This window comes from Olea europaea, chromosome 11 (assembly GCF_002742605.1).
Source record: "Olea europaea var. sylvestris chromosome 11, O_europaea_v1, whole genome shotgun sequence".
Taxonomy (NCBI): Eukaryota; Viridiplantae; Streptophyta; class Magnoliopsida; order Lamiales; family Oleaceae; genus Olea; species Olea europaea.
The window spans coordinates 27478454-27494211 of NC_036247.1; the positions used below are offsets into that span (position 1 = coordinate 27478454).

A 15758-nucleotide genomic window follows, 5' to 3' on the forward strand; every position below is an offset into this window, starting at 1 on the left:
GATGTTTTGGAATTCCTCTTAACCTCATCTCCCATTGCACTGTCAGTTTGCTCCACACTTTCTTCCTCCAAGGTTGTCCTTGATTCCTTGTTGGCTCCCGAACTTGTTACATGTGGTTCCGGCAGTTGTACTCCACTTTTGGTTGTTATAGCCTTTGCATGTTCCTTAGGGTTAACTTCAGTATTGCTGGGTAGGTTTCCCGGTGCTCTACCCGTTATGGAAATTGCTATCTGTCCCACTTGTGTCTCCAAGTTCTTGATCGCTGCACTTTGATCTTGAAGCGTTGTTTTCGTCCTTCGCATAAATTGGTTATTGGCTTCCATGTACTGATTGGTGTGTGACATAAATTTCTCGAACATATCCTCCAAATTTGGCTTTTTGTCTTGCTGCTAATATTGCCCTTGTGGTCTATTTTGATTCTGGTTGCTCCAAGCGAAATTTGGGTATTTTCTCCAGCCTTGATTGAAGGTTTCTGAATGAGGGTTATTCTGCTGGCGCTGACCCCATTGTGCGAATTCTGCATGTTCTACTCCTTATGCCAAAATTGGGCAAGTAGCAGTACTGTGATCTGCTCCACATTCTTCACAACTCTGCTTCATAGCTTGCTTAGCAGTGGCGGTTTGTGAAATGCTTTCGACCTTATGGAATAAGGAATCTATTTTCGCCGACAGTGCTGAGTAAGTATCTACTTCATACATCCCAGGTGCTCTCTTCTGAACTACTCGATCTGTAGACCACATAGCTGAAGTTGTAGCCATCCTTTCAAACAACTCCCAGGCTCCGTCAATTGTTCTTGTAGAGATAGACCCGTCAGATGATGCATCCACCATACTCTTGAATGATGGGAGTAATCTAGTGTAGAAAAATCTGATCTGAGTCTTCTTGTCAAAGCCATGTTGTGGGCACTTCCTTAACATGTTCTTGAAACGGTTCCATGCCTCTTCAAATGATTCTGACTCGATCTGGTTGAATATTGAGATGTCATGCCGCATTTTAGCTACTTTAGCTGGTGAGAAGAACTTGGTGCAGAATTTATGAGCTAGCTCGTTCCAAGTGGTGATGCTTCCGACAGGGAGTGAATCCAGCCATTCGAGTGCTTTATCCCTTAAGGTGTGCGGGAACAAGCGCAGTCTTATAGCATCATCAGAGATACCTTGGTATCTGAAGTGTTGACACATATCGAGAAATCGAGATATGTGTGTATGCGGATTCTCACTAGCCATCCCATGGTATTGATGCCCATTCTGAAACAGTTGAATCACGTTTGTCTTCAGTTGGAAGTTCGGTTGCCCAAATGGAGGATATACAATACTAGATTGACTTTGCACCACCAATGGTGCCATGAAATCCCCAAGTACCGTATTTCCATCCTCTTCCACTGCCACACCTTCGTTGAATGGAATTCCCGGTCGATTTTGCTCGTTAGCCATTTGTTGTACCACTCTTGCTTCCCTTTGCCTGTGGCGGAATGTGCGTTCAATCTCTGGATCTATAGGGACCAAGTCTTGATCAGGTGCTCCTTGCATGCAAGTCCTGATATGGCAAAATTAACACAAAAAGTCAATATAAACAATAATTAAATAAATCTAATAAAATTAACAAGCACTAAAATGAATAAGTTCGAATTAATGTCACAAAAGATAGAATTAAATCTAAAATCTAAACCCCGGCAATGGCGCCAAAAACTTGTTCACTAAATATTCCTTTTCGATTTTAAAACCCACCGCAAGTGTACGGTTCGTTAACAAGTAGTAAAATGGATTATGAGTCCAAGTATCGTTCCCACGAGGATTGAATTAGCTCTAATTAGACTAATGTGACCTTAACCGAATCTAATTGAATGAAAATTTGGTTTAAATGTGAAAAGCCCTAATTCTGGAAGAAATCCCCAATTTGAAACCCTAATTGCAAAGAAAACCCTAATTTCGAAATTTCACTAATCGAATTAAATAAACACGCAATTGAAATGTAAATATGCAATTTTATCACAAATATATTGAAATTACTCTTACACACCACCTGCCTATATTTCTATGGATGATGCAATGTACAAGAATGCATGACTTTTTATGAACATCTTCATGAATTGCATAAAGCATAGAGGTAAGTTTCCATCCCCTATCGGACCCTATGTCAATTTATATTCTATCGAATGTATTCCCCTTCTTTCGAATGCAAAGAACAAATCATCTACAATCACATAACAATTGGCCAAATAATTATGGAAGCATTCAAATCATATAAATCAAACATTTGTCCAACGAAACTATTGTTGAATTAATGAAATAATGGAAATTTAAATCATCAAAAGGTTCATCAAATTCCTAATGAACAAAAACCCTAGCCTATCATATTTTGAAGAAAATTACAAAAATTCAATAAAGGAGAAGACATCACCCTATTATAATTGTTGCTTGAAATCTTCAATCTTGATGAAATCCTCCTTCTTCTTGCATAAATTCTTGGATCTTGATGTTCTTGTGTGCCTCTTCTCTCCCAAAAACGTCTACCCCAGTTCTGGACGTGTTTTAGGGTATATATAGCGTGTCCAATTTAGGTAAGAAAGGAGTTGGAGTCGAAAAAGGAAACTGCAGAAAACCTCCCGAAATTTCTTCTATGCGACCGCATAGAAGAAACCTATGCGGTCGCATAGGTCATTTGAGTTGCCCAATTTTTTTTCCCTGTATCCATCTATGCGACCGCATAGATGGTTACACTATGCGGTCGCATAGATATAACCAACTATGTGGTTTTTACATTTTGGTCCCTGAACTTCCTTGTTGCTTCTCTTGACTTCTTTCTTCGATTTCTTCATCTTTTCAACAAATTTTATCTTCCAATTGATGATTGACACCATCAATTCTCATGCCCCTCGTTCGGCACATCTTTTGAGTATTTGCGCTTTAGTCCTCCAACTTTCAATTGTCTTCATTTCAGTCCCTCTTCAATACTTTCTTCTTCCATTTGTTTTGCTTTGTCATTGAGCTCATACTTGGCATGTTTTCACTCTCGTTTTGCATTTAGCTCAACTTCTCAATATTTGCACCTTTGGTCCTTGAACTATCAAATTGTTGCGTTTTGGTCCTTCTTCGGCTCTTTTCTCCTGAATTCCACAATTTCCATTGAATTACCTACAATGCATGAATTTAACTGGATTAAGTCACAATTCAACCATTTTATCCATATTTAAATCATGTTTATGAGCCAATTAAGTGTGTAAAAACACACTTATCATATCTCAAATTCATAGGAGAAGGGGCAAATATCGTTTAAGAATAACGATATCGTATTCAAGCAATTCATTGATACAAATTCGTGATTATCTTATTATTGGCGTTTTCAATTCCATATTTTTTTATCTTTACTCCAATCCGGTGAATTTTCTCCAACAATCTCAAACGATATCTCTGCAATGGAAAGCGAGACAACATTGCCGACAATCAAACTCATGAATCAAGACTTGGTGCGGTTATATCGGTTCGATGGAACGAACTACACTCGATGGAAAGATAAATTGAAGTTTCCTCTCACTGTACTAAAGATCTTTTACATCCTAGATTCGGAATTGGCGCCACTACTGGAACTAACAAATGGAGAAACCAAAGCGGTGAGGAATGAAAGACAAAAGCGCCAAGAAGATGAGTTAATATGCCATGGTCACATTCTCAACGCATTATCAGATCGTTTGTACGACTTATATACAAACACAATTTCAGCAAAGAAAATTGGGATGCGCTCAAAAATAAGTACAAAGGGGAAGAAGAAGGTACACAGAAATTTTTAATTTCTAAGTACTTTAATTTTAAATTTTTAAAGAATATTCCCCTCCTTCCCCAAATACATGAAATGCAAGTAATTGTCAATAAGTTGAAGGCTGTAAAAATTGAAATAATGAAGACCTTTCAAGTAGGGGTTATAATTGCCAAACTTCCCAGAACTTGGAAAGGATACGAGAAGAAGATAATGTATAGTTCCGAAAATTATTCCTTCCGGATTGAGGAAGAATCGAGAATACGTGATAAAAGTGATTCTCACGAAGGCACTTCCAAAGTAAATGTTGTAGAAAATTTTGAATCGCCAACAAAATCCAACAAAAGGAAGCCTTCAAGGAACCTTAATAAGTTCAAGAAGAATACCAAAGGAGGATGTTTTGTTTGTGAAAAATCTGAACACTACGCAAAAGATTATAGACACTGGAAACACAACTCCGAAGGTAAAGTGAATTCCATCCAACAAGACAAGATTATGGCGACTATGAGCGAAATAAATGCAATTAAGGGAAAGGTTCCCGACTGGTGGTATGATACTTGTGTCAAGGTGCATGTATCATGTGACAAATCTCTTTTCAAAACATACAATGAAGTGGATTGAGACCAAGAGATGCAAATGGGTTACGAGGTGCGGTCCAAAGTAATTGGAAAATGAAGTGTAGATTATCTTCATTTCTGGAAAAAATGTTACTCTCACAAATGTACTACATGTTCTAAATATAAATAAGAACTTAGTGAGTAGAAATTTTTGGAAAAATGGGCATTAAAAGTGTCCTTGAGTCCGGTAAATTTATATTGTCACTTAACGAGAAATTTGTTGGAAATGGTTATTCATGTGAAGGAATGATCAAACTTTGTACTATTGACAATGAAATAAATAAATTTGATTTTGCTTACATGATTGATTTATTTTTTTTATGGCATGCTAGATTAGGTCACATAAGTAAAAGTACCATGAAATGCATGAGAAATTTTGACTTAATTTCATATGATGAAAATGATGTCATTAAATGCAAAACATGTGTAGAAGCAAAAATGGTTTAAAATCCTTATCAAAGCGTTAAGAGGACTTCTAGTACATTAGAATTAATTCATTCCAATATATGTGAATTGAATGACATGCTAACAAGAGATGGAAATAGATATTTCATAACATTTATTGATGATTACTCAAGATATACCTATGTTTATTTAATGAAACATAAATATGAGGCATTTGATTTGTTTAAAACTTATAAAATTGAAGTTGAAAATCACTTAAATAAGAAAATAAAGATCTTAAGGAATGATAGAGGTGGTGAATACTTCTCTAGTGAATTTAATTTATATTGTGAACAACATGGCATAATTCACCAATGTTCTGCACCTAGGACACCCAAACAAAACGGTTTGGCTGAAAGAAATAATAAAACCTTAGTAGAAATGATTAATGTCATGCTTAAAGATGTTAAGTTACCATTTAATTTATGGGGTGAAGCTTTATTAAGTGCATGTAGGATACTTAATAGAATTCCTTCTAAACATACAAAGGTTTTCCCCTATAAAATTGTGGAAAGGAAGAAAACCGAACAATGGATACTTCAAAGTGTGGGAGTGTCTTGCTTATTGCAAAAACACAAATCCTAATAGGACCAAATTAGGTCCAAGAGGTATTAAATGTGCTTTTGTTGGATATGTTAATAATAACAAATCTTATAGATTGCTTAACTTGGAGACCAATGTGATTATCAAATCAAGTGATGTAGAGTTCTTTGAAAATTTGTTATCATTGGATAATGAATTAAAGGAAAATATTGAAAATATCCCTAACTCAAGGGGAATTTATGATGAAATGTCTTCTAAAGATGTTGATGAGTCTAGTGAACCACGAAAAAGCAAGAGAACTCGAGTTGAGAAGTCTTTGGGACCGGATGAAATTGATTCTCATTTTATCTCCTTTTACTCAGTAGAAGGAAATGAGTTGAATGTTGTGAGAACAATTCCTTTTGTTCTACAAGTATAAACCGACCCTAAAACATATAAAGAAGCTATGGCTTCTCGTGATAGCATTTTTTGGAAAGATGCAATTAAATATGAAATGGATTCGATAACGTCTAATAAAACTTGGGAACTTGTCGATCTTCCACCAGGATCCAAACCTATTGGATGTAAATAGGTATTTAGGAAGAAATATAATGTTGATAGCTCTCTAAATACTTTCAAAGCTAGATTAGTATCAAAAGGATATCGACAAAAGGAAGAAATCGACTATTTTGACACTTATGCACCGGTAGGCAGAATAACATCGATTATGATATTATTCACATTGACTTCAATATATGACTTGCATGTTCATCAAATGGATGTTAAGACGGTATTCTTAAATGGGGATCTCGATAAGGAGGTCTATATGGAGCGACCCGAAGGGTTCATTCTACCTGGAAATAAACATAAAGTATGCAAGAAAATAAATTCTTTATATGGTTTGAAGCAGGCACTTGAGAAATGGCATGAGAAATTTGACTTAGCTATAACATCATTCGAATTTAAACATAATAGCGTAGATAGATGTTTATATTCTAAAATGTATCATGATTATGTGACATTTATATGTTTATATATTGATGACATGTTAATTATGAGTAATCACGTGAATGGTATAGAAGAAATAAAGAGGTTTCTATCTTCCACATTCAAGATGAAGGATCTTGGTCAAGTGGATACCATTTTAGGTATAAAAGTCACAAAGACTAGTGGGGGTTATTACCTAAGTCAATCACATTATATTGAGAATGTGATAAACAAGTTCAAACACTTGAACATGAATGAATATAGTATCACAATTGATCCAAGTTCAAAACTTGTAAAGATGGAAAGGCGATTGCTCAATTGGAATATGCTAGTGCTATAAGAAGTCTTATGTATGCAGTTCAATGCACAAGACCGGACATAGCTTATGCCATAAGTAAATTTAGCAGGTTTACTAGCAATCCGAGTAAAAATCATTTAAGGGCTATTGGGAGAGTTCTTGGATACTTAAAGAAAATGAAAAACTTAGGCCTGCAGTATACTAAATTCCCGACAATATTGGAAGGATTTATCGATACTAGTTGGATATTTAGCACGGGTGAAAGTAAATCCACCTCGGGTTGGATGTTCACTCTAGAAGGAGGTGTTGTTTCTTGAAAATCAGAAAAACAAACATACATAACACACTCGACCATGGAAACTGAATTTGTAGCCCTATCGGATACCGGGAAAGAGGCTGAGTGGTTTAAGGATCTCTTTTATGAGATACCTTTGGGATTGAAGAATATTTCTTCAATACCTATTATGTGTGATAGTCAAGCCACATTAGCAAAAACATACAATGAGGTATACAATGGAAAGTCTAGACATATAAGTCTTAGACATGACTATATAAGGAAGTTAATCAATGATGGAATAATTTCCCTAAATTATATAAGGTCAATTGAGAATTTGGCGAATCCTTTAACTAAACCTCTAAATAGAGATTTAGTAGAATCTACTTCGAGTAGGATGGGGTTGAAACTCCTAAATTAAAAAGGTTCACCAATGACAGCAACCCTACTGTCATTACTCAAAAAGTAATTTACGGGTTCAAAAGGTAACAACAAGTCATTCGATATGTGAATAGTTGCAGCATTATTAAAAAATTCGCAAAAATTCTATCCTAATTAAATTAATGCTGGTTGTTACTGAAATGAGGGATGAGCTATAAGCTCTTAATGAAATTCAGTACTAAAATACAAGTACCTCTAAAGGTAACAAAGGTACTGGAAGAACTTCACCTAATCAATCTTCAAGGTGGTGCCGCCTTAATAGAGAGTTGGAGTTTCTCTCTTAAAAGATTGTTGAAAATGATAAGCGCAAGGTCATAAAAGCGCTAAGCGAGTTATGAGGAACTTGAGAACACGTGGTACTCGTGTGTGTGTTCTTACCAGTATTGTCATATGGAATAATTGGTTCAAAGCTACACGCTACCTTTGATTCCGGCTTTACTTTGTAGGAATTACACTATGACTAGATTCAAATCGAAAGATATCTAATCCTTGGGCATGAGTTTCGTATTCTTTGAATATGAAATTTTATTGAATATTGAACAAGTGGGGAATTGTTGAGAATTGTTGTTCAACATCAATAAATCAATGGAAGTAGAAGTTGGAATGAAATTGAAAATGGTGGCCACGAGTGTGGCCTGTGCGACTGCAGAGGCATATAACATTGCGGTCGCACAAGGACCTACCGAAACTTAGAGGCCGGGTTTGAGTTTAACCATGCGACCGCATGGACGCATGGTACAAAAAATCCGACCGTTTGAGGTCGTTTTTGGCCGTTGTAAGTTCAATTTTGATGACTTTTGGGTTATATTTTGGCACCATTTCGTACATATGGCTTATGCCTATAAATAAGTGGATCCATATTGAAGGCAAAATTATTACAAAATATCAAGGTTCCATATTACTTTCAAAATCAAATATCAAAGTCTTTAAAAGCCATATTCATATTCATTCTTTGTGTTCTTTAAATTTTCTAGGATTTGCACTTGTGTTTTGGTATTTAAATCCTTGCAAGACTTGTTATAATCCTACAAACCATTTGCCAACAACCTTTGAAGCATCTCAAATTCATAGGAGAAGGGGCAAATATCGTTTGAGAACAACGATATCGTGTTCAAGCCATTCATTGACACAAATTCGTGATTATCTTGTTATTGACGTTTTCGATTTCATATTTCGTGATCTCTACTCCAATTCGATGAATTTTCTCCAACAAGAGCATCTTCTCCAGTTCCTTCAGTTTCTAGTCATTGCTCTCACCGCACCAAGCGTACTTCGAAAGACTGCCATCAAACGTCGGGTTTTACCATGGTCGGCCACCACACCACTCACCTCAACATTAGCAAACCAAACTGATTTCCAAAATGACCCTCAACGGCAAAATATCACTAGATCCCAAACTCTACCAAAACAAACAAATCATTCAGCCAATTCTTTTTAACCACAGAGAACGAACAAATTTTGAGCGTCGGAAACAAACAGATTTTGACCGCCAAACTAGCAGCACGAGGCCGCTTGCCAGAGATCTGAGGCTCAAAAGTTTAACCCAAAATTATACCCACTTTGATACCACGTAGAAAACAACAAACCAATATGATAAAGGAACAAAAGAGAAGAAGAACAAACTGATGAAGAATGGAGAGGAAGAAGGAACCGTTCTTACTGCCTCCAAACTTATGTAAAAGATGTGGGATACAAGAGTTTATATAGTACAAATAATAAAAGACAAATCTACCCTTAAACTAAATACCTTATTACATTAACACCAACAAGGTGCGGTGCCACAAAATTATTGCAGCGTAGACAGAGTTGCCAGTTGAATTTGCCGGTAAGGATGGTCATGGATTGGTTTTGGGCCCAACTCAAAATTGAAAAACACCAAGTCGATTTGGGTAAACTGTAACCCAAACCAACCTAGTATATGATAACATAAACACTACAATCAAAACATATAATACAACATGCCAACATAAAGGAAAATTTGCTTGCAATTTGCAAAGATGACCTTTATGGTAGTAATTTTTTGAGTAGTCTAGGTGGAAAAATAATTCAAAAGACGCCATCAAATTGAAAGTGAATTGTATAAGATGAGCACTGCCTTCTTTTTGAAGTAATTTGCGCAGTAAGTTCATAGCATGAGGAACGCGATAAGTGAAACTTCGTGAAGGATGATATTGAAATCTTACTATAAAAAGTGCAATTTTGAATACTTCTGCACTAAAATCCCCATCTACTTTTAAGCGCATTTAAGTCCCCTCGCTAGTAATGGTTTTTCGTCCTAAAAACCATTTCAATAGTCAACGTGCAAAATAATAAAATATAGAAAAGAAGGAAAAAGTGAAAGGTATTCAAGAATACTATTTTATTTATACATAAAGCTAAAACGGTAGTCTCCGCTTTCAATTTGTCTTAAATTACAAGGTGTTTAATACCTCAAAATTAATGTCACTATTCAAAAACCTTCTAACGTATAACAACAAAATAACTACATCAACATGGGGGTGTTTCTATGATGAGAGTCGCTTCTGGCGAAACCATGGCGGTGTGATCTTCATTTCCACGACCTCAAATGTTGCTAAAAACAAGCTCTAAAAATCATTTCAAAGATCTGTAGTACTAGGCTGCAGCTTCACATAACTAAACCCCCTAAAGGGGTTTTCTCCACATTTTGGACTAGCAGCCGGAGAATCTAGAAGTGGCATGTTGGTCCAACGCTCATCAAAATTGGCGATGCAGTGTTTTCCTGCTACTAGTGGAAGGAAGCTTGGTTGAATTTCCCGAGCCTCCAATTTCTTCCAGCTGATTGACTTGAACCACTTGTGGCCTTTTATCTCATCACTGCCTCTTAGTCCATTCCCAAGGCGCATGTTCGCCTCCTTCTGAAGCAACTGAAGTAGACATTGAATGGAAAATGAGTATTATAAACGAAGATAAGCCATGCTGTTTTTGTGTGTTTTGTATATAAAACCTCAAACCGAAAATCATAATCTGAAAGGTTCCTTGTCAAGTTACTTACAACCGCCTGGCTCAATCCAGATCATATTTATTCATTTGGATCTGGAACAAATGTGCAATTGAATAGAATACAATGCTATCTATATCATCATCATCAGTAGAAAACAGACACAGAAGAACTCTTACCCCTTTCAGTAGAGAATGAGCCTCACTTGACAAAAATGCTGGCAATTTGATTTTGTCGTTGAGTATCTTCTGCTGAATTTTGTGACGATTCCCACCGACGAATGGCGGCTAAAATAATATAGGACAAAATATTATAAACAACAAAATACATATTTAATTAAGAATAGCTGTGAGAAGTCATGGAGAGTTTTAAAAATTTAGTCATCGTGCGTAACCGTATTGTGCCAGGAAAAGGTAACCAAGGCATCGTTTCGTATTTCTTTCACACTTCATAAACTATCCAATCCCATTAACAAAATTCGACTATTTTTTTCTCTTGTATTCCCTGGCTGAAATTTTCTCAATTCTTTTGAGAATATTGTTGAGGTCATGAGAGCCATCAATCCTAAATTTGGTTGTAAGTTGTAACCATTGTTTTATGAAGTAATTAATGTGTACAACGATTTTTTTCTGAATAATAAATTCAACAGACGATCAAAAATAACAATCACCCTATAAGAATTCATAATAAGATGACAGGAAATAATTCGTGCCTAGAACAACGAAATTAACAATTTAGAGAAATTATAATTAAACAAAGCAACCAACATGGCTACATCGTCCACGTAAAGGAGCATTTTAACAGAAATAAGTATCGTTGCAAAGTAGGGAACGAGGCAGAGAACTAACCTTCCCTGTCAACATTTCATACAGAAGAATTCCCACACTCCACCAGTCTGCGGCCTTATCATGACCTCCACAGCGAATGATTTCGGGTGCCATATACTCAACTGTTCCGCACAAGGAATTAGATCTTGTGTTCTCATCAAATTGTTTTGCAAGCCCAAAATCAGTTAGCATAGCCTGCAAGAGATAAAAGAAGAAAAAACCTTACAAAATAAAGCCTAGATATACCACACATCTTATTCTTTGAATTTAACGAGATACAGATTATGCAGTTAAAACAAACCGAAAGCTATAAGCCTATAACAACATAATTCTCTGCAGAAAAAGCCATTCATGGCAAGAAAAAAGTGGAAGATTTCTTACATGCCCCTCTGCGTCAAGAATAATATTTTCAGGTTTCAGATCCCTGTGCATTATGCCTTTTGCATGGAGGTGAGAAACAGCAGAAACAATCTCGGCAGCATATATACGTGCCAAATCCTCTCTGAAAATAAATACCACGTGTTAAAATTCCTCAATGTAAAGTGAACATTCTTATCAGCACAAACATCATAAATACCTGAATAGGCCTTGACGGTAGAGTTGAAAGAAAAGGTGACCCCCATTGATGAAGTCAAGCACAAGGTATAACCTGTATTTAGTCTGGCCCAAAGAAATTACTAAAAAAATTAGCAAATTCAAAATATGTCAAACTGAAATGGACAATTTCATAGTTTCCAATCTTATAATCCAAAATTAAGGATTGCCACAGCCACAAATTTGGACTGTGAACTCAATAAGAGCAAAAAGGATGCATATTAACACTTCGAAAAATGAATACCTGAAAGGAATATCTTAGCTTCACGATGAAGGGATGATCTATTTTTGTCAATATATCCCTCTCAGTTTTCATGTACTCAGCATGGTTTTTCTTTATAATTTTATCTTTGCGCATAACCTTCATTGCGAATATTTCTGACGAACCAATCTTCCTCACCTGGTACACTTTTCCGAATGCACCTTGCCCAACAACTTTCAAAAATTCAAAGTCCTCAAGCCGTACTGTCTTCTCTGAATTGCCATCAGCTTCAAGAGTAAACTTCTTCGGAACAATTGTCTCAATAACAGCTTCAGGAATTTTCTCTTGAGCCTCTCCATCTACTTCGTCCACAAATTCAAATAGATATCCTCTCTCATGCAATGTGAGCTTGTTGAGCTTCGATATATTACTTAAACAAGATGTGGGACCCACATAGGAATGGGAACAACTATGAATTACAGCTGGTTCATCATAATTTAATTCTTTAACTTCAGATTGGATAATAAAATTCGCAGAATCTTCAGATATCAAAGGTAAAGTTGCACGAGTTGGTGCTGGACCAAAAAGGTCAGAAAAGTCCAAATCAACATGATCCAACGAGAAGGCATCAGCGACTTCCACTGAGAGGGGAACATGACTTGGGAAAGGCTTCAACAAATTGTCACCAGTCAAGTTCGGAAATTGAGAGGTAACCATGATGCTAAAGATGAAACACAGGAAGCAGATCGACTTCTAACTCCAAGCAATGATAAAATAATTTCCCACAAAGACTTTTAGATCAGGACTAGTGAAGAAGAAGAACATGCAATAGCCTTGAACAGAAGGAAGTTCTCAATTCCAACAGACGTTCCGAAAGATACCGGGGAAAGGTAATGTAAAATCCAGAAACGGAACTTGTCCTTGTTCCCTGCTTTAAAGGAAACAGTAGATGTAGCAGTGCTTCTCGGATTCATGAAGAGCAGACAATCGAGGCTGTAAGTGCAAAAGAGTAGTCAGCTTTGGCATAAAAATGCATCGTCCAATATGGACATAAAATATGATATCAAAAACAAGAAACACTGGGTAAAGTATTGATGCTATAAAAATATGATGCTCTACATAACAAAAGAAAAGGCGTGTCTCGATTTTTACATAATGATTAATATTTTGCCAGAATTTCCATTTGTTCATTCCTTGGGGTGCAGTCCATGCCAAATAAACGACAATTAACAAGACTTAATAAATCGAGAGGATTTAAAAATCTGATTTTTTAGGACTAGTTGAAAGCTAAATGATTTTCATGATTGACATAACTGAATAATCGCTTGCAAAATGATGTATTCTTGGAAACTACCAGTTTTCTCAAAAGCTATAGCTAATGGGAAGGCGGAAACTAGCCCCTTATCACCGAGAATGAGGCCCGGGAATCCACCCCAAGCACTAATCGTCTCCAACCCATGTGCAGTGATGCTCTATACCAACGTGCCATCTATACATCTAAATGACACGCATCTTTATCGATAAAAAACACGCATTCCCCATAAGTACATCATGATCCAGTGGCACGTAAAATTTTGGTTATGCAACAATTACCAGAAATTAGTTTGATCTTTGCAAATAAATCAGCACTTCATCTAATTTTGCAGGTTCGCGTCAAACTGAAGAAAATTCTATAATCTCCCACAATCAAGTTCTATAATTTTGCAAATATCATCATTTTACAGATATTTATTATTTGATCATAGACCCATCACTACAAAGAACAAACAGAAGAAAATTCTACAATGTCCCACAATTAAATGATCTCAGGAAAATATGTGAACACGAGACCAATCAAAAGCAATCTATCATAAATTCAGGAAAAAATACCAAAAAAAAAAAATTAATAATAAAGAAACTAATTAATAAAGTGAATAAAAAATCATAAAGTTTGTTTAATATTCTAACCTTGAGAAGAATTCCAGAGGAAAGGCAAAATGGAAGTTATGGGGAAGATAACTATTGCTTGACGAAAACGGACTCGCGTGGCCGCTTAAATAACTAACGTCATCACCGCATAATCACGTAATGACTTGGTTTACGTCAATACTACAGGCTTTACGTGGCGTGCTGTAATTGGCTACAAATTTTAGGCCAAGATTGATATATAATAGCATCGTGAATAAAATTTCTATTTTTAAAGAGTATATTTAACATTTTAAAGAGCGTCTATAAATTTAGAGGCAAAAAATTTTAAGTGCTCTAACAGTCTTTTTATTTTTATAACTTAATTGTACTATTCCCAAAAGGTATTTATTATTTTTTCTCTATTTTTTTATTTTCAATAGGTTCTCTCCAAATTATTATACCTTTTTTTTATTGACAAATGAAACAGTTTGAGTCCATTTAATTATATAGGATGAGTTTGGGAAAGAATATTTTGGAGCACAGTTTTAAGGGTTTGCTTTTTAAAATAGAAAGAATCTAATGTTTAAAAAGTTTATTGGAAATGTTCTAACTTACTTTTCGACAAAAGGCATTGAAGCACGGGTTCTTTAATATAAGGCTAAAATTCTCCAAGGATCCCCAATCTTTTATTGACATAGTCGTCACGTGCCCAGTTTGTTTAACCATGTCTACAGCTAACAACATTTTAAGCGTATGTTTGGTGCAGCTTCTTTACAGGATTATGAGCCTGTTTGGGAGTGATTTTGAGAATTGATTTTTTAACTGTTAGGAGAAAAGTGAGGTCCACTTGTGATGCAAGAGGATCCGAGTCAAGTGATGCTGATTTGTTAGATTGCACGATGATGGCGCTGAGATACCATGAGATGGCGGATCGGCGCAAAGATGGAAAGTAAATCACCATTATTTCCTTAATTGGGAGATTTTGACGCGTCAGTTGGTATCAGAGCGTCAGCATCTTCTTGGGAGATAAATTCCATCAGTTATAATGGTTGGTGGACGTGGTCGTGGTCGTCGAGGACAGGTTCCGATTGAGGAAGTCCCGCACCGTGATAGTAATATTCAGGATGTGACGATTGAAGATTTGCAGAGACAAGTTGCGGAGTTAACCCAACGTTTGGCGGAACAGGAGTTCGGTAATCATGATGTGGAAGGTCACGATTCCGATACCAGTTTCGAAAACCCGTATCACCATCGTGCTCGAGTTTGGGAGCATCGTGGACGGGAGGATCGTCATGTAGATCTCGATTTCAGAGTGGATCTGCCCGAGTTTTCTGGTACGTTGCAGGCTGAAGGATTTATTGATTGGTTGAATGAAGTGGAGCAAATTTTTGAATATAAGGAGGTTCCAGATCGTGTTAAAGTGAAACTAGTCGCCATCAAACTCAAAGGTAGGGCATCTGTATGGTGGGAACAGTTGAAGCGCTCACGGGAGCGACAGGGGAAATCCAAAATTACTAACTGGGAGAAGATGAAGAAGAAGATGAGAGGGCACTTCCTCCCTTTCGGCTATACTCAAACCTTGTTTCAGAGGCTCCATTCACTAAGGTAAGGCGCAAGATCAGTCAATGATTATACTGAAGAATTCTATCAGTTGGTGGCTCGGAATGATTTATCTGAAACGGAGGAACAGATGGTAGCATGATATTTGGGGGGATTAAGGCAGCCCCGGCAGGATGTTCTTAGCCTTCATTCATTGTGGACAGTTTCCGAGGCATATCAGCGAGCACTTGCAGTAGAGAAACAGCAAAGTAGGAGGCCAGTGGTCAGAGGTGAAGGAAGTCAGCCAGTTCGCCCTCAAGAATCTCGTCCTGCTTATCAGCCACAGCGGGATAGTTCCAGCTCAAGTATTAAGTGCTTTAGGTGTGGTGAACAGGGGCATAGGGCGACTGATTGCAG

General features: G+C 36.6%; 1 protein-coding gene across 1 annotated transcript; it reads right to left on the reverse strand.

The window, feature by feature from the left end:
• Positions 1-9675: 9675 nt before the first annotated feature.
• On the reverse strand, positions 9676-13924 carry LOC111403936 (serine/threonine-protein kinase AtPK2/AtPK19-like). The gene is made up of 7 exons (XM_023032616.1): positions 13863-13924; positions 11958-12908; positions 11697-11779; positions 11501-11621; positions 11141-11314; positions 10472-10579; positions 9676-10218 (listed from the first exon to the last, which is right to left on the reverse strand). The coding sequence occupies exons 2-7, from the start codon at positions 12630-12632 to the stop codon at positions 9931-9933; spliced, it is 1449 nt and encodes a 482-aa protein (XP_022888384.1). The 5' UTR covers positions 12633-12908; positions 13863-13924; the 3' UTR covers positions 9676-9930.
• Positions 13925-15758: the final 1834 nt, after the last annotated feature.